The sequence below is a fragment of the Nyctibius grandis genome, chromosome 22 (assembly GCF_013368605.1).
Source record: "Nyctibius grandis isolate bNycGra1 chromosome 22, bNycGra1.pri, whole genome shotgun sequence".
Lineage (NCBI taxonomy): Eukaryota > Metazoa > Chordata > Aves > Nyctibiiformes > Nyctibiidae > Nyctibius > Nyctibius grandis.
The window spans coordinates 5,261,153-5,281,441 of NC_090679.1; the positions used below are offsets into that span (position 1 = coordinate 5,261,153).

The 20,289-nt window shown below is 38.4% G+C and overlaps 1 protein-coding gene across 1 annotated transcript in view; it reads left to right on the top strand.

Annotated features, from left to right (window-relative positions):
• The window catches only part of RANBP17 (RAN binding protein 17), a 163,258-nt gene that overhangs the window by 119,723 nt on the left and 23,246 nt on the right, over positions 1–20,289 (top strand). The window contains exons 22-25 of the mRNA XM_068417218.1: positions 1,870–1,952; positions 11,827–12,041; positions 13,232–13,370; positions 19,861–20,027. Of these exons, the coding sequence (XP_068273319.1) occupies positions 1,870–1,952; positions 11,827–12,041; positions 13,232–13,370; positions 19,861–20,027 (604 nt within the window). The remainder of the gene's footprint in view (positions 1–1,869; positions 1,953–11,826; positions 12,042–13,231; positions 13,371–19,860; positions 20,028–20,289) is intronic.

A 20,289-nucleotide genomic window follows, 5' to 3' on the forward strand; every position in this document is an offset into this window, starting at 1 on the left:
ATTTATTTTGGGAAATTATCATTACACTTGGAAATATTTTGTGTAGTGGCCAAAGGAAAAAAAAAAGATTTTTAAATGAAAAAATGATAGTTAAAGTGTCTGTGTTGGGTATCTTCATGACCGAAGCAATTAGAGTTTTCAGCAAAAAAAGTATATATTCTCATCATTTCTCATTTTGCCTTGCAAATCAAACTTACAAGGAAAAAAGTTGAAATATTTGAAATTTGAAAAAAATATTTAGTTTAATCTAGTGACAGGAAATTGGTGCCTTAAAGTTCAGACCTGACTCCCAGTCAAATGCTAACATGTATGATGTGCGCTTAATCCCCGAACGGCTGCACAAACCTTCGGGCAGAGTTCCCTGCTTCTCATTTGTGGTGACTCGCTTGCTGTGACTCTTTGGTTGGGGTAGGCTAATTATGTCTTTTATCCTGCTAGTAGTGTAATACGTTGCTGGAAAAGTTTAACCTGTTTTTATTCATGATGCAGTGCACAAGCAGTATGCTTTTATAGTGCTGCAAATTATTTCAAGAAAGAAATTGTTAAAGCATAAGCACAGAACTCAACGGTAAACAAAGCAAAGAGGAATGGGAACAATGAATCTTATGCAAAAAGCTCTTCAAGCTACTTTCCATATTCATGTTATTCTTCTACCTATTGGTATTCAGAAAATCTGCCTTGTTCCCTTTAGAAAATATCATCTGGGATGGTGTTTTTTCATGAGTTGTGTACTGCATTAGTTTTACAGGTTAGAATGCGTTATACAATATACTTTGACATGGTTAAAATGTGTTACGGAGTATCAGGTTGTGCATTATGCCGCTCTGATACGGAGATGATGTGCTGGTTCGGGGTTTTTTTGCCTCTGCCTGCCATCATCATTTTGTGCATATGGAATACACAAATGTTTTATACAAGGCACGTTTTACTCGTGTATAAACACCCAGATTTACTCCAGAATTTGCAGCAAAGGACCCTGCAAATAGGGACTCAGACAACAAAAACTTGGACTTGCAGCAAAGAAAGATACCTGCTGCTGTCTCTGTGATAGTGGTGATACAAGGACTCCCCGTTTGACCAAAAGTGGATGACTACCAAATAGGTCAGCCAAGGGATACTCTGGTTTACATCACTCAGTGGTGACTCCTTTCCCTTTCAGTCCAAATAAACACTAAGGGTAAGTTTTGCTGAAGTGTCTTAGAAGCTTAAGACCTATATTCGAAGTTAAGTTTTAGGCCTGAACTAGGAGTTGGGCTTCTTTGTCACAAAGACAAATTGGAAAGGTGCAACAGGGACTTTGGCAAGGACTCTGTTGCATTTCCAGACTGGGAGCAAAGTGGTTCTTGTTGGCTTTGGTGATACCTGTGCATCAGGGAGGACTACATGGTACAGTCTTCTTCAGGTCTGAATGTTCATAAAAAGCATGTGTTACAATTTACACTCGGAAAACTGGCTTGTGATTGCCACAGATTTTATGTAGCAGAATAACCAGTGGGGATTCATTTATTTTTAAAAGCTATGCAGATGCAGAAGCAGGGTAAAAGTTAGCCTAACCGCTTGGATTATGGAACCTTTGCAGCATTCTTCTGAAACATACACAGGCACAAGATGTTCACCGGTCACTGAAAGCTGTGTATGTATTGTCCGGTCACCTTCTCTGGTTAAAAATTGGTTTTCTTTTGTCATAGGATTGTTTCTTTGGCAACATATGGAGATCACTAGAGTGTGTGTCATTGGACTGAAAGCTAGAATTAGTTCATCAAATAATTGTCCTTTGTAATCAACAAATGTTTTTTTTGTGTTAGGAGTGAATCCATTGCAGTTTCCTGCTTCGATGACCATCTGAATATTTTTGCTGTTATTTTTTAGATCGCAACGTTTAAATTTTGATGTATCGTCTCCAAATGGAATTCTTCTCTTCAGAGAAGCTAGTAAAATGATTTGTACCTATGGTAGGTATCCATTAATGTTTCCTCTGCAGTCTAATTCTTTGCCTGTCTTGTGATATAAAAGTCCTGTTAGTTTGTATTCCTGAGCACTGATGGATTTGTGGAATACGTAGCAGGACTGTAACATGTTACAGCCAGTGTCGTCCCTTTGTAAAGTGCAGAGCGTTCATGGCAGACCTTTGGAGCTCGTTTACTTGCACAGATCAGGGTTCATTCATGTAGCATTGTTGCTTGTGTTGCTTTTTTAACTTGAATGCCTGTCTTCTAGCAACTCTGAATGTATTTCAGCAAAGATACAAATACTCATGAGGTGTTTGATCTAGGCTACTGATTGATGGGTGTGGGTTGATTTTATGTATTCAAATTATATTCCAGCAGTTCCAAAACATAATAGGACCATAACAGCTTTACCCTAGAGCGCTGTTAAAAGTGTTTATAATAAGTGGCTCCATTTTACTACTCCCACTCACACATGCAACTGCAACAGGTCTTTGACACCAGCAGTTTATATTACACTCCAACGAACTTTGTAGCTTACAATTTTCATTTCTGAATATTTTGAAGGGAAGATTACCAAGTTTTTGTAGAGCAACCTCATTTGTAGTTTGTGTAAACATGAAGAGCCATAAATGTCCTGTTACTTTTAAAAATAGAAAAATGGTGCATCAAATTTGCTTTTACTGCATTCCAGTTGCTTTTTGGGTCTGGAACTTGTGTGTTACCATGGCTGGCTGTATAAAAAACTTCAAATGTAATTTTGCATTTGATCTGTAGGGCATGGAAACAGGGTATGCAGAATGCATAAAGCGTTTACTTATGACAGAAAAAATTATACCCAAGTAACTCTAAGCCTTTGCAAAATCATTTTTCTGTTTCTTTTTCAAATTTACCATGTAGTAAACTGGTATATTTTTTTCAGCTATGTTCTTAAGTAAATTCATTAGAATGATTAAGAAAAATAAAAATAAGGTTTTCCATGTACGAGAAGATAAATGGTAAACTTTTAGATTTTACTACTCAATTGCTGTTAGCCTTTGTACTTAATTGCTGTAAGCTTTCATCTGATTTTTTTAAAAAAAAAGAAAAAGTGTAGTCATTATGATGCTTCAAGCCTCTTTGTCTTATAGTACCTGATCTCATTGGAGTTATACTTTCCTTTTTTCATTTTTTTTTTTATTTCAATCAGCCTTTACCATCCGTTCTGCACTTAGGAGAAACATACGGTATTGTTGGGCATTCATTCATCTCAGTTGTTGGCATCAAGTTTCTAAACTTTGCTGAGTAAACCACACTAGTTGGTTTCAACCTGCTTCGTTCCTAATTCATGCCTAAAAAACACTTCGTAAAGAAATCTTTTGCTTTCAGTTGCAGCTTTTATGGTGCATATGTGAAGTTCATAAAATTCTCAGCCCTTAAGTATCGGTAGCTCTTGCACGTAAGGACCAGACAACGTTTTCTGGCTCATGCTAGAATTTAATTATGCAGCATAAAAGGAAGTTTCAGGACAGTGCAGATTTAAGATTTTAAGCTAAGCAGTGGAGCCATAGAGCCTGTCACAGCTTGTGTTTAGACACCTGTTGCCCTTTTGTTAAATGATGCTTATTGTGAAAGGTATTGAGGAATGCGGGGCATCCACTGGGAGATGTGTGCCATAGAAAGAAATGAAATGACCATAAGAGCTTTCTCTCATGCTTCTCCTTCCTGTCTTTCATAACTGTTTTGCTGTGGAAGGATGACATTTTACTCAGCACAGATTAAGTAGCAAGAGGAGAACTTGCTTCTTAATGTCCTCCAAAAGAAACATTTAAAATCACCTATCAAAGTGGAGGAAGGACGTAGAGATGGGAGAAAGCCTCCACTCAATATATGTATGGGGCTTTTTTCCATTTTGCTTTTAAAACACATGCATATTATCATCAGTGTCTGAAAGGCTCCCACGAGTGATCTTTCCATTACTTAGGTGGGACATTTAGAGGAATTGTTCAGGTTTTCTTTTATTTGACTGATTGCCAATATTTATCCCGGGACTGGACTCACTGCAAAATCAACATGAAAGACCTCCCAGCGCAGTCGGCTGAATTGGCCACTTAAAGCAATGATTTCAAACAATCCAGCTGGCTCTGCACTGGCACAGATGGGCAGCACTGCCATCACCATGGCTCAGCTGGGGGCACTGCACTAAACAGCCTAGATGAGCACTACTTCAAACTGCTACAGCTATTTCTGAAGCAGTCACTGGCTTACGGGCTGGGAAGGTTTTACTGCCCACTGTAAGTATTTCAAGATACTACAATTAATCAGTTTTGAATAACTGCTGTTAACTTTTTTAGCTTTTCTTGCCAGTTACTAGTTTATGAGGTTTCCATTCCAGTGCACAGAAAGATGTAACTCTTCTGGAAATGTGTTGTAAGGATTCATTAGTTTAGTTATGTGTGATCTTTTGAACATACAAATCCCTATAAAAATATTGTTATTAAGTGACTTTGCATTCATTTCAAATGCCTTTCTGAAAATCTTAATACCTAAATTGTGCTTTTAAGAAAAACTTTAATCCATAATACTCTATGACTTTTTTAAAATTGGTTTGTCTTTTCAGCATATGTAATCTTGGCAGACATCTGGGGAAAGATAAACAAGTAAGCTAAGTGGTGGTCATAAAATTCACTTTGGTGTTCTTGAGCAATGTTTCTAGCTCCACATTCTGAAAAATTGTTTGATTCACTTAAAAGAACGAATATGTTCATGCCTTCTAATCCTTGGGTTCAGTTTTCAAGTTTTCTGCTGTACCATTACTGCAAATAACTTAAAATTCTGAAAATAGTTGAGATTCTCACATTCGGTGTGATTTTATGGCTGAAGCATTAGAGAAAAAATAGAAGACACACAGTAAATGTCAAGAGATGCCAACAGACAGTATATGCTCATTTATCTTACCAAGTCAGCCAAGCCTCTTGTATATTCCTGCAGCTCATAGTGAGCTCCTCGGAGCTGATCAAAAAGACACCTAAAACTCAAGATAGATTTGATTGAAATCTCAACTATGATAATTGCCTTTTTAAACTGAGAGAAACACAAAGTGATGACATGAGATGGGGGGGGGGGGAAATAGAAGCAAACATCTCTTTCTTTCATCACACTGTCCTTGTGGGAAGATCCTTTCAGTCTCAGTTTCAGTTAATCCATTGACCAAGTGAGTTGCCAGAAACTCTGCCCAGCCTCCTCTCATCCCAGAGAAGTTCTTCTTTCCATAACCTGGAGACCTGACTGTGTTTGCTCCTCTTGGCAATCCCTGTCTGAACACCAGGCTTCCAGCTCTGCTTGTTACCTCTCACCTCTCCTCACCATGGCCTGGACAGTGAGAGTTTCCTTCCCAGAGCTCAGCAGCTCTCCAGCGAAGGACTCTCCTGCAGACAGTGTAGCCTAGCCTGGTTGTTCCTCTTTTTTAGAAGAATATAACGTATAAACAATAAATGAAAATATGGCTTCATTATATTGTACTTCTATTGGTAAGTGAAATTTAAATTTGTTTTAGAACAGGATTTTTCCTTCTTCTCTCTCACATGTGATGATATACAGAAAATGCTGGTAAAAGTAGTATTGTCAGAAATTTCACCTGCACCAAACTAAAAATGAAAATTTCCAGTTGTGGCTTAGGTCCACTGGGAGTCTTTCTGCTATACAAACCTATAGGTGCATAAAAATGTGATCTGAAATATGTGTCTGTCCTGTCGACTATTAGACAAGGAATTAATAACCAAAGTGAGATGGCATCAGGTGATTCTTCTCCCCAACATCAGAGCACAGTGCACTGATGATTGTTGACGTATTGTTGATTTTTCCTAGATTTGGACTACACTGAGCAAAGCAGTTTTCAATAACACACAGATACTTTGCATATACGACATTCTTCAGGTGGTGAAAATCATCTAGAATTTATGTGTGGATTGGTTTTGTGTAAACCCTGTACTGTTGTTTACATGGGAATAACTTTGAAACAAACGTTTGGTAACTTAGCATGTCGCTTTCTTTCCATCTGAAATTTTGCCAAAGTTTGTGATGTTCTTTTATGTCTGAGTGGTACCTCCATTTACTAGCTGTATATACTGTAAGATATGTGCTTGGGCTAAAAATAAAAGGGGGAAGAAAAGGGTAGAACTGTGTTTCTGGGGTGTGAATGTGTGTAAACTCTTGTAAGGATGCTGAAACCTCTTTAATTCTAGACTAAAGCTTATACTTTTTTCCTCCTCTAGACTGGCATATAGTGATTTCATATGTTTGAGTCCGAAGCAGAAAAAAAATCCGAAATGCCTATTTTTAATGTATGCTAAGCATCTTCAGCTGTCACTGAATAAAATTTAAAATATTAATTCTTTGTCTTTTTTAAAGTTAGCACCTGGGTGAGTGCTTAATTCTGCTTAATGGATCCAGCTTTGTGATTAAGGTAGTGCTGGTGTGTCCTGTCCTGCTCATTTATCACTGATACAGGGCTGAAGACATTTCTAAGATGTCTTTACAAATGCTATATGTTCAGTACACGTAAAGCCTGGCGTAGGATGCAAAAAGCACTTAGATAGTCAATTATCCTTGTTAGGACTCTGCAGCTGCTTGGCAAGGGGTGTTGTGTCTTGCCCATTACGGCTAGAGCCAGGCTGCCTTGAGTGATAGAGTGATTTAAAATAAACAGCTGAGAGGAGAAAATTGAAAGGAGTTGGACTAGTATAGTCTGCCATTCTTCATCCCCAATATATTTCACTTTTAATTCTGTATCTACAAGTTTCTCTACTATGTATTTTTGAACTCCCAGTTGTATAGGAATGATGTTTCAGTGCGTCTTGGGGCCATCTATTTTTGTTTTGTGGTTTCTTTACATTTTAGTAAACCTCTTCCCTTTCATTATAGGAGACTGACATAAAAATAATATTTTCAATATGCTGTTTTTATTTATCTACATTCTGTCATGATATACTTTGATGTAAGTTTTTAATTTTGCTTCAGCTTTCAGCTGGCGTAGCAGTTACGGCTCAAGGTCAGCGATGAGGTTAGCCACAGTAGCACAAAACAATTTCCTGTGCTCACAGCCCAGGTAGCATTTGGATGTGGATTAAATTTTACCACATTTTCCAGTAGCCAGACACAATTATTTCTAATGAGCTTTAAATTGCTTCTAGAACATGTATTTCAAAACTTAGTGCGGTAATCCATTCAGTGCCAGCAACTTCATAAGAGAACAGTTCTTCACATTTTTAGTTAAAGTGATTCTTGCTGGAGAACAGGTATTTTTAATCAGCAGCTCAGTTTAGAAGTGGAGCGCTCACGGGTCTCGGTTGCCGTTGGTCTGCTCTCCGCTCTTGTGGTTCCAGAATATATTGCTCTTCATTACTGACTCCGATTTCATAATTGGTTTCTTTTGGCAAATTTATCTTGGTGCTATGCATGCTCGTGGTGCTGATTTGAGAGGTTTTATGCATGTTCTGTTGTTGGGGAAGCTTTAAAAAATCAGTTTTTGAAGCTCGCTCTCATCTTTATGATTCACGTTTTCCTTTCATTTTCTATATATCGCCACCGCTTTGTCCTGCCCTCGCACTCTGGGTGCCTGGAAAGCATGCCTTCAGAACCAGCTTTATGGGGCAGTGGTGAATAATAAAAATAGGAAAGGGGAAAAGGCAAAAAACACTTTTTCTCTATAAACGTGATAAATTTGCACAACCTTTGTTTAATCTCACCAAAGTCTTTTTTTATCTTCATCTAATTCACACATGTTAAAACATGATTTAATGGTATTATTATACATAGCGCTTATTGGACTGAAATCCAGAACAAGCCCTGCTTAAATGAAACTCAGCCATAAGGAAATCATTTTTGTATTATAGCTTCTACTGTAAAAGCAATTAAGGAGGAGAACTGAAAGGGAAGCTGCCTGTCCTGACATGCTCCCGCATCCGAGGGAATGAGCTGTGCAGAGAGCTCTGGTGCATATTGCCCGTGGGATTCAGAGCTGCGGTGATGTTATCTGCGGGCAGAGAGCATCCCGGTTGGTTTCTTTAGCTGGCTTTAGTGTTCCCCCTCTGCATACACACACTTTTTTTTTTCTTCCAGCTCCTTTGTTTATGTACTAAGGAGTCTTTCAGTAATGAAATGCTTAAATTGGCAGCCAAATTCAAGCCCTTATTTCCTATCCAGTAGTTTTACCCAATATCTTGAAAAATCCTTTTCTAATTCCTGTCAGAATTTGGTATCACCTCTGAGGCTCAGAGAGGTTATAATTTGGGTAAGTAACGTTGCTGTCAAATGCGGAGCAAAAAGTTATATTAAAGGAAATTATTGAGAATTTGGAAAGTCGGTATATTTTAAGATTGTGTGATATGATTTCTTCCGCATTAAGAAGAAATTGATGCAAGTTGGATTTTTTCATTTGATTTTAAACCCGACAGTAACACTGAAACTTCACTGATTAGTCTCTACAGAGTTTTCATTTTGACAGGAGCTATGAATTTCAAACACAATTTTTAAATTCAGCATGTCAAAGGTCACTTTTATGTTGATTTAATTTCTTTAAATTGTTTCTTTTAACAATAGGAGTTTATAAAATTGTATTTTGGTCCTCCACTACAGGGGTTATAAATGTAAGCACATCCTCGGTAGCTGAGTTGTTCTTGACCTGATTCCAAGTACCTCAGTAAATTAGTTTATGTTCAGTAGTATCCGTGGTGTGTAAAAAATATTCCCCTGAAGCTCCTGCTAAATGTTACAAGTAGATCATTCTTTTTTTTATCTAGTCAGGCATAGCACTGTACTTCATATTTTTTTTTCAATAACTAATGCTAAAACACTAGTCTTTGTTCTAGCACTGCATCCCCTGAATCACAGGCTGATGGCTTGGGGCACTGGTAACAGGCACTGCCTGGTCTTTCACCTCTGCTGCTAATTTGAAGTCAGCTGTTCCCACTCTTAGGCCCTTTTAAAATGAGTCCATGAACACAGAACAGTTCTCTGTGGACTCTGTCCACTTGCAAAAAGCAGCTTTTAATCTTGCCCTAGACCCAAATTCTTCTCAGTGTTTTCATTAGAAGGGATAGGCACCGCATTCCTCTCCTGCCATGCCTGCCCTGGTGAGGCAGCGGGGCTTGTGCCTTCCTATATTGAATGCTTTATGCTGATCAATGGATTTAAATGTTTAACTATAGGGTGATTTTTTGGTGAAGTAATAAAAATGACAGAAGATCAGCAGTGGTGTAGATCTCCTAGAATTCATGTTCCCAGGCTAAAGGATTCCTAGGGTTTTTTCAACTTCTTTCCTCATCGTTCTGTTTTTTTCATTGACTTCCAATTAATTTCCATAATAAGTACATAATTGCCTTGTTGACAACTACTAAGCTCTTTCCATCTGTTGTTGCATATTTCGCTGAGTGCTTCAAGGACCTGGGATTGCATGACGTTGTGCTTGGAGAGCTCAGCTATAAACTCAGGGCTGTTCCTTTCTTGGATCCAGAACCTTCTCTTTGCTTATTTCTGAAGCCAGATGTATATTTGTGTTATTAAAGTAGAGATTTTCAGCAGAGAATTTAATAACGGAGAAGACCACGTAAGGTTAGCTTACAGCACACTTATCTTTTTGTCTTGTTTTTGCCCGAAGAGTTGCACATTATTTACATAGTGGCTTTCAAAAATAGCGTGCGCCTTCCCAGTTCATCTCACAGTCAGAATTTTATATTTCATTTTATTTTTTTCACAGAATTTGAAATTCACTGATCTTCACAGTAACTAGACTAGGTCTTGTCAAAAAGAATAATGTTAATTAAGATGACCTGGCTGGGATATCTTAAATGGGGCACTGTAGGAAGCTAAATGGAGTTTATCTTTAATTTTATGTAAATGTAATTTCTCTGTAATGCAGAGTATTACAATAAATGAACAGGTACACTAGAAGACATTCTTCTTTTTCTGCAATGTTTCATTTTTCAAAGAGGATCTTCTGGATACCGGTCACTTTTAGCATAACGGAGACTTAACACCATTTGGAGTTAATTTCTATGCAGTAGCAGTCACTGGAATTGTACCCTCTTCCCCAGTTACGCTCTGTTCATGACTACAGCATTCGGGGTAGTAGAGGTGCTCATATGAGCATTTACAGTATCAAAACCATTCTACATTTTCATTCATAAAAGTTTTTTTTTTTAATTAAGAGGGCTTGATTTTGATTGCCAGTGACCATCTTTCCTAGCTAAATGTTTGATTCTTCTCTTCCCTTCCATAACTCTAGTGATGCCATTCCTGCTTCTTACAGACCCCAGTTACTGCTTCTAAGTAGTCCCTGATTGTACCCCCAGTCTTTTTTTGTAAGTCTGCTTTTCCTTTACAACCTGATGGATAAGTTGCCTTGTACTTGCTGAAAGTGGTGAAGAACATTCATGTTTTAAACAGTAACTTATGCCTTTCCCTCTTTGTGTTAAATGATACCAAATGGATGATACTTTGATGTGGTGGGTGTTTAGAAACAAGGTTTTTCCCCCTCATTTTTGTAATTATGTGATGTAAATTCCTCATTGTCAGTAATCAGTAGCATTAAGAGAAAGAATTAAAATAAGGCAGGTATATGATTTGCAGGTGGAAAGGAGAGCTGTGTGGAGACAGACCCAGTTTAATATTAGGCCTCAATATGTATTAAACTCTACTACACAATCTATGATATCTGTGTCATCTCAGACAAGTTTTTAGGGGCCTTTTTTAATTGCCTATTATAAAAGCAAAACTGAGTTGTCGTAAGTACCTCTCTCAGCTGGCAGTGTTTGGAACTCTGAATAGTTAATGTGTAGCTGGCTCGTTGCTTCTTGATCCGAGGAGTCATCATAGCCATGACACCTAGGTTGGACACTGAGAGCAGACGAGCCAAGCATCTGATCTGTAGACTATGGTGCTTTTATTTGTAGGAATACTTTTAAAAATGTACAGTTTTGTGATATCTTCCTCTAGTTAAAACTACCAAGAATGATGAGTAATCAGAGTGAAGACCTGGCACTTGAGTTTTGTGCAGGCCAAGCTTGCCAAGGTCAACATCAGATGGGGTCAACCTAGTAAGGCTACTTAATAGTAGAACTGAAGTACCTAATCTTTGCTGTGTTCATTCTGCTGTTTTAGCTCACTTTCATTAATTACTTCAAGTTAAAAAGAAAATTGTCATGAAGACAAACTAACTCTGGGGTGCTGTGAAGATGAGCGTTAAATTATTATAAGATATGTAGGAAACTTGGTAATGAGGCCTTGCGAAAAATTAGATTTGTACAAAGGATTGCAGCGGGATCTTCTGTGCTGCTGCACAGTGGATCCAAAAGCCACTAATACCTGTTAATAGCAACAGCAAATATTTACCATTAGCTGTTATTTTTACATTATAAACATGGATTTTAATTAAAAAGTCATTCCCATCTGTGACTGGTAAAGTAGAGGCTTTTGTAATGGACATATTTGTTTTCTGAGGGATATATTTAGTGTGTGCATACATCAGCAACCATCCCAAGAGACCGTCATGGTAATGGATCAAAACCAGGCTTTGCTGCAGCATGAGAAACTATAAAACCATGTGTTGCAACTCTGTTCACATTAAGGAATTCATGCTGATAGACCCAGTCATGGTCTGGCTGTACGTCAATGACGGGAATTCCATGGCTTATATTTTAAATTTTGCATACTAATTCCGTGGTGGCTTTTAAGCTCTAGTCATGCTTACTTAACAGATCTTTAACATCAAATGCAGAAACAATTTTTCTTCCAAATAGTAATGAAAACAACGACAAAAAATAAGTTTAGATAGCGCCATCAAAATATTTTAGATTTGCAGCTGCTTATATAAGTTTTTTTTTCTTTCTTTTTATGAAAACAGGTAATCAGATCCTCTCTCTTGGGACTTTGTCAAAAGATCAGGTTTATCCGTTGAAACTCAAGGGCATTTCCATCTGTTACTCTGCACTCAAATCTGCCTTATGTGGAAATTATGTCAGCTTTGGCGTCTTCAAGTTGTACGGGGACAACCACTTTGACAATGTACTTCAGGCCTTTGTCAAAATGCTGCTTTCAGTACCCCACAGTGACTTGCTAGTAAGCAATTACTCATCTTGGGAGTCTTTACATGAAATATGAAATAACACCACCACGGGCTTTGTATTGTTATAATGAGACAGAGGGATCTAGAACAGCTCAAACGCAGTTTTCAGTTCTATTACTTGGATTTATTTATATAGTGACATCTAAAATACAGGTATGACTGAACTGCCACGTGAAACAGGAGCTTTTCCAGAATTTTCAGTAGGCTTGTTGTAAAAGAGAGAAATGCAAAATTTTTTTCCTTTCTAGACTTGCAAACCCATTTCGGTTGCCTGCATGCACTGTAAAACATCCTCACATATTCAGCCACTCTGCAATTAGTTTCAGTCTGTAAATTGTCACTGTGTATTCCCCATAAAATTTAAAACTTTAATTTTAAAGTACACCATGTTCCCACTTCTCTCTGGGAAGACAACAGATCTTGCGCACTATCAGCCTAAATTTGAACTGTGACATTTTCTTCATGATACTTTAGTTCGAAACTCTCATTTTCTCGCAGGAAGGGACAAATTTGGGATAGTTGAAGATGGTTAATACCCAGATTTATGCTTGCCACAGAAAGAAAGTCCTTGGAATGGAAAAGTTGCTCTCAATTAAAATCAGTGTATTGGTTGTATAGGGAAGCGTGCGTATTTGGCACGTGTCCGGCCATCCAACAATAAATGCCCTAAATAGGAGTCCTTAGGAGTAGGATGCTGATTGGGCCAACGAGTTCAAGCAAGTGCCTATGCCTGCGCAGGGCTTGTTAGAGGACCTTGCTTAAGCACAAAAAAAAGTCCATCTCTGAGATGATCTGGGGAAATCTGTGATAAATCTTAGTAAGATTTCCCGCAGAAGGTAAGATACGGGCCGTAATCCTGTCAAACTGACACCCTGGGCAGAACGCTATCCTGCCTTTACGAGACTGATAGCTGTGTGGAATGTCAAAGCATGATAGCGTTACTACATTAGCCTGAGCTTATTTTAAACTAATAGCAAGTTTATATCCGATGGTAAATGTGAAAAATTTAAATTACCAAAGACAGGCAAATATTTTGTTTCTATAAATATTATGATTTAATGGCTAAATTAGAATTTATCATCATCAAAAATCATAAAAAATGTAGGACCATTCTTCTATCATCTGTTAATATTAGTTGATAGTAATACCTGCATTTACTATGAATGTGTACTCTCTTTTTCAGCAATATCGAAAACTGAGCCAGTCTTATTATCCGCTTTTGGAGTGTCTGACCCAAGATCATATGAGTTTCATTACCAGTTTAGAACCTCACGTCCTCATCTATGTTCTTACCTCAATATCTGAAGGACTTACTGCAGTAGGTAAGAATTACTTACACTCAGCTAGAGAAAGAATTCAAGTATTTAGGTATCTTGGTTTTTCAAAGAAGCACATTCATTTCTATCTTAACAAATTAATATCAAGTGACAGTAGAAGATGCTGGTTTTTGAATATTTTAAGAATATTACTATTTTGGTTAATGGCGCTAAGTTCTTTTAAACATCTAATAGGTAGTTTTTTACGGAGAGTATTTTTAAATTGTCTTTTCTTACAAGCCAGCATTGTTAAAATTATTAATGTGCCTCCACTAGGATTGTACTGAAAATTCATGCATTTGTTACTCAGGAGTAAAATGTATTAAATGTGTGCAGGAATCTATGGGGTTTTGTTTTTATTTGATCAACATAGCTGTTGTATAAATAATGCTTGTTCTGTGCAGCTGTGATATGATTTGAGAAATTTAAAGGTATCTTTATCCATGGAAAAAAGAAACTAGTTATTCAGTACTTCCTGAATATACTTTAGAGGAGAATTAGTCTAACAGAAGCATACTTGGAGTAACGATAAAAATGCAGCACTCTGATTGCAGTTCATTGCATTCATTTATGCTTTTTAACCAGATGATTGTCCAAACATGTGGGGTTTGGGGGCAGGGGGCGGTAGCCTAAAGTCATTTGGAATATGGAGAAAGAGACTGGCCATTTGGGGGTAGAAAAAATAAATCATGAAGCTACATTCTGATCACGTAGGAATGCCACGCATTTATATAGTTTTTGACTGAGAAGTTGTTCAAAACCTTACAGTAGTATTTATTGACTAGGGTGGTTATTAAGGAAAAAAAAAAGGAACGCGTAACATTAGTGCGTATAGATGTTACTCTGTAATAGCTGGTGTTTCTCATTACCGCCAAGTGTCAGTCAAACCCCACAGGAATGTGTGAATGTACCGAGACTCAGAAAGCATTTGCTATGTTGAACACATTCAGCAGTTTTTGCTGCAAGAGGGAAACTGCTCTTAGAGAGAAAATGGGTAGTGAATAGCTAAGCAACAGTAGTAAAGAAATATCCAGATCATTTTATTATATAATGCTGAAATCCATTTTCTCCCAGATATTTTGAGTGCTTTGTCACCTGTAATGATGGTACAGCAGTTTCTGTCTATAAGCTGGTTCTGCTGAGCGTCTGCCTGTTGATAGTTTGCAGACGGATGTATTGTACTGACCGGTTGCTTGACTGACAGCTGCCTGTTTAACAAGCCCTGTGCCTGGTCTCGGTTATCACTGCGCATTGCATCTCTTCCATTTGAAATATTGGTTATATCCATTTTGATAATTCACTAGCATCCCAAGTTTACTCAAACCCTCTCTTTGAAACCCAATTTGAATTCATGTAAAAGAGAGAGAAGAAAATGTAAAAGCTATATAAGCTTCAGCGTTCATGTGTTATGTTTATTTCCCCTCTCAGAAAGCGTTGATCTCTCACTCAAGGCTTGGAGGAGGAATAAGAAAAGTATGTATTTCCAATTTCTGCTTTAAACTTTTGTGGTTTAGGTATCTGGAAGTTAAATCATGAAGAATTACTAATTTTTAGGATTGTAGATTTTCTTTTTTTTAGGAAAACTTTCGTTTGGTGGAAGCCCTGATACTCTGCTGAGGAAAGTATCAGCAAAAATTTTAACAGCTCGCTTTTTTTTTGTGCTTCATAAACCATAGACTTGCTTAGCCAATGCTCTCCTTCAGTTCATCTTAATGTCCTTAAAGTACCTACAATAAGTGCAAACATACGAGATGAAAACAAGTGTGTAGGAATTTTTAGCTTCACCCAACTTCACCAAAGGCTTGACGCGGTCCATTAAGAGCTATTATGCTCACTTTCATGTTCATTTTTTTCTTTGTTTGCACTGATTCCTCCAAACTCAAGTAGTTTTTCAGTCTTTGAGACTTGCCAGATCTGTCTGTCGGTAAGACCTGGCTGTTTCCGTATTGCCCACAGAGGATGTGGAATCTCCGTCCTTGGAGATATTCCTAGATACTGGGCAAGGTCCTGAGGAACCTGTGTGATGCTGACCCTGGTTTAGGCCGGAGGCTGGACTGCAGGATAGTCCCGTTTGGTTTCTGCCACCACCTCTAGGATCCCACTGGTATTTTTCCTACATTTTCCACTTGCATTCTCTAGCTTTCCAAAACAATTTTTTATTCTGCCCAAATGCCTATTAAAAGCAATACTTACTTTCTATGATTAGTCAGCTGGAAAATGCTTTTTTTTAACCTTTCCTGTTGAAGTGATAACGTGATTATTTTTCCTTAATATTGCATATATCAAGAATTGATACTGATGTCAGCCATTAGATTTCTCAGTTGTGTTCAAGAAGTTTTATTTTTGTAGTGAACTGAATTTTAAGATGACATGCCCAGATGAACTTCTCTTTGGTCAGTTTGTAGCTCTTAATTTATTTATTTGTAATTGTCTCAAGCATTAGTTACCTGCAACTGTATTTTCTTAAGATTCATTCTTCTAAATCTTTTATCCCTTTCAAAATTTTGGTATTTGGGGCATTACCAGTTGTCAGACAGTGAAATACAGATGTATTTCTTACGTGTTACTTGGTCACATACATCCTTCTGCCCTCGGAAAATGGATAAGTAGATCCAAGCATTGCCTTTTTCACTGAATTATATCAGTGCCACGAGAACATCTCGGAATAGCAGGGCTCAGGGCTATAAGCCGTCTGAGGGGGAATTGTGTTTTAAACTGATTAGAACATACAAGTCATTTTCAGAAATGTTTATAAAAATGAAATAGCTGTCTCTTTTATTTTAAAAATTAAATACCAGGAGATCACTTCTCTTTCACAGGAAAAAAGTATCTGACTTTTTTTCTCTGTTCCCTTTACATATGTGAAACCTCTGAGACTGTCATTGTTGTCAGCTGTAGGATAAACATTCCCCAAATCCTTGTTTCTGAGGAGTGTTCATTCTGTTGCTGAGTAAATACCTTGCTCGATTCCACGCTTTATAAACACTGTGAGAGAATATGTATTCCTTCGGAAGCGCCTAGCTGTAAATCAGCTATAATGGAAGCCCTCATCTGAGCTTTTATTGTGAGGATAAACACTCCAATAGTTCTCTGCTAAAGTGTTTACCTGGCTTTTTCACAGCTGACTCAGTGGATCGGAGCCTTTTAATGCAGTCTGCCTGGCACGCTGTCACTAATCTCTGCAAAGCTTTTCTAATTCTCATATGATTAATAGTATAGCCTGCTATTCATTGAGGAAAAGGTAAAACAGTTTTTTTTCTGTCTTGCTGCCTAATTTAGATGTTAAATTGCTAAATCCATTTACTTTCCAGGTTTAGTCTCAAAGGCAAATAATGCCAGTATTGAACTGTAAGCAATTGATGGACAGGGAGAATACCACTTAACTCCCTCTCCTTGCCTTTCTGTGAAAAACAAACCAAAATCTTTTAATTTGCAGAGATTCAGCAATGTCATTAAACTGTTGAAAAAAAATTCCCCTTCAGCATGCTGTTGTCATATTGTTGAGACCAAAAGCCATCCTCAAGTTGGTTGGGTTTTTTGTTGGCTTTTTTAAATAATATAACCCATTCTAACTTATATGCTCAACTTCCAGTTACTTGAGCTAATGGCTGATTGGAATGGCCTACGTAAGGCAAAAACACACCGATAATAAAAAAGTGCATGTAAAGTTAGCCCCCAAACATGAAATGAATGTGTACTGGCAAAGAAGAAATGAAACCAAAAGAACTAGTTGAGTGTGATGGTGACTGGTGCCAGAGTCGTCATCCTTGTCCCCTGCCCACCACCAGCACCTACCTCACCAGAGAGCTCAGTTGTGTTTGACCACACTACTGAACTGTTACTGCCTCCGTGCTGACACACGTGGAGCTGGTTCTGGGGTTTTCTGTAACCACGGCCTGCTTGCTTCGTGGTCCAAACAGTTAGTTCACAGGTGATAGAGCAGAGTTGACCAGAAATGAGAAGTAGTTTCACTGCATTCTTCCTGGTTATCCCAAGCTTTTATCTCAGTTTCTTTTATCATTCTGTCTTTATTCTATCTTCCCCATCCATTTCTTCTGTCCATAGCCCAGAATTAGTAGCTCCTTTTTGCTCTTGTTTGTTGAGTTTATTTGGTTGGCTGGCTTGTCTCGCTAAGATTTAGTGAGAACACTATTCTGCTCCAGCACAAGGTTCCCCATGCCCAGAAGAGTCATTCAAGGGAGTTTGCTTGACGCTCCCTGTCTGTTATATCCTTGCAATCAAAAGGAAAAATGAGCATAGGGAAGCATATTTGATATATAGTTATGGGCAAATTTAAGTAGCTCTTAACACTCATATCAGATTCTCATGAGCAAATGATAGCCTGGACCTGTCTGCTGTCCTGCTAAAATCACTTACTGTCGAATGTAAAATATCTACTTGTACAGTATCAGCATGTTTAGAACTACTGCTGTTTTGTAAACTGATGATAGTGATTTACTTTGTATTATTCAATTTAAAAAGAAATAGAGTTAAGCACTGGTTTAGAAATACAGCAGAGCCCTCCTATGAAATATGTATTTTCAAATCTCTCACTTGTTATTGATGGTGATTCAATTCCACCATGAATTGCATTTCTAGTTTATATGCAGGACTGTTTCGGTTGAGAACATGATGGGTGCCAGATTCTGTGGTCATTACTTCGGTGAGATTCCTAACTTGGAACTCAGCGTTGTTCAGGCAATGTGTCTTAAGATCCTGCCCTGTTGAATTCAGTCCTAGAAGCCCACTGGTCCAGTGGAGGCAGAGTGGAGATGCTCCAGCTCATTTCTGTGAGCTGTTAGATCGCTTTCAGCTCCTGCTGCTGAGTCAGCTGGTTGCTTTGGAAGATCAAGTCTTAGGAGACCACTTGTATCTTCTTTGCCTATAAATGTTTCTTTAGTGTTTATTTCAAACACTTAGCAAAATACAATTAGTTTTTCGATGGCAAAGGGTTAACAGTGTCAGCACAGAGCTTAAGGAGTTAAACAGACACAGATCAAAATACTTCAGTGTCTAGAGGGATGTGTTTAAATGAACACTGCGAGGTTGGCAGGCCTCCAAATTAGCATAGTTTAAAGAATTCAGGGTACATTTAATTGGATCCTTCTAATCCCTTTTCCCTCAGAATGAGCATTTTAACAGTTTAATTCCTTTTGCAACCCCCACACATCCCTTACTCCAGTGGCCCATCTAAAATAAATACTGTGAACTATAAAAGGCCTAGACAAGTTCTAGCTGAAGTCAGCGGCAACAGGATGGAGTCCTAAATGCTCCACTCGCCTGGATCTGATCTTTGAATTCGCAGAGAGGATCAGCTAGGGCTGAACCTCGCACCCAGCGGGTTAAACCACTGCACGTACACAAGGAGCTTCGGTTGGTGGTGGTGTTGCGAGGAACCGGTTGTTGTTTAAACACGTGGCTCTGGCCGGGACTACAAAGCCAGAGCTGGGAGGCAGCGCAGTTGTAAGTGTCTGTGTGGCAGCCGCTGGTTTTGGGGCCCAGGAGTACGTCGGGTGTCAGGAGGAGACAGCAGCTGGGCAGGGGAAGGGTGCGCCGCTGTTCTCGGGAGCGTGCGTGAGAACCAAGGACCAGCACGCTCTTACCGTGTGCTGCTGTGTGGAAGTGAGCACAATCCTCTCTCACAGCAGCGGCACAGCAGGCAACACCTAGCGACAAAATAACTGACATAAATCAGGAAGACGTATTTACTCTGCAGATAGTTTAAACTTTTAATCTCCCTTACTTATAGAAACAGTAAGTAAAGATAGGAAGTGGCTTTTGCTTCTGCTTTTCAACAGCATCCTCCTCTGCTGTCATGACTTTCAGTTTTGGGGACATTTATGAAGTATTTGTTAGTGACTGCTGTTGTGCTGTTGCCAGCCATATTTAATGTATTTCAACCTACTTGAATTATTAGTTGTTAAGCAAAATTATTAACTGGCTGTTCTGTGATCACCCTTTCACTACCTTTAATGGCCCTCGTTCATCGTTTGCCACCTGACATTGATTGTAAGCTCTTTGGGGCAGAGAAACATTGTGAAATACTACTTGAGAGAAATCTGGACAACAGCTCTACTGATTTAACCTTGCCTTTTCAGTATGCAGATCAAAACCGAATTTTAGTTTCCAGGAATCTGGAGCCTTCTGAATGTCAGACTTGAATAGCAGTAAAATTTCCACCTTCATCCTGCACTTTCCAGTACATAGAGGGACGGTGGCATTCATACAGGAGTGAATGAAGTTCACTGGAGCTCACAGGATTTTTAGTACGTGGAGCTAACCGGTTACTCAGAAGTGAAGGTTTAATACCGCTGTGTGTTAATAAAAGCAGTCTTCAAAGCTGGTCAACTCGTGTATCAAAAATAGTCTTGTCAATGTAGCGATCAGCCTAATGTCAAAGAGATTATTAAAGTTGAGCTCTCAGAGTACTATAAAATGTCATTATTAATTATTCTTTTATGGAAACAATTTCAAAACTGTTTCATTTTTTATGCAGATACACTCATCTCCTCCAGCTGTTGCGCTAGCTTAGACTACATTGTCACGTACCTCTTCAAGCACCTCGCTAAAGAAGGCAAGAAGACTCTAAGAGGTAGAGAGATTTCACAGGATGGACAGAGATTTCTTCATTTCATGCAACAGAACCCCGAAGTTCTACAGCAGGTGAATTAGCAGTCTTTTCTATGGGGTATTGTTACATTTCTGAATTTTCCTCATTTTCAAACCTTGTGGTACTGAACACCAGGGTAGCACTGGCTGTTTAGGAACAGAACAAACCTCCCCACGCTGGTATGCAACCCGGAGTACCTTCAGCCGTGTTCTCATGACAGCCAAAGATTGAAGATATTTTTTTGTCATACTGAAAAGCATAGATACTATATTGGGCTGTACAGTATCTTAAAACTTGGTGTTTCATTTTTTGCTC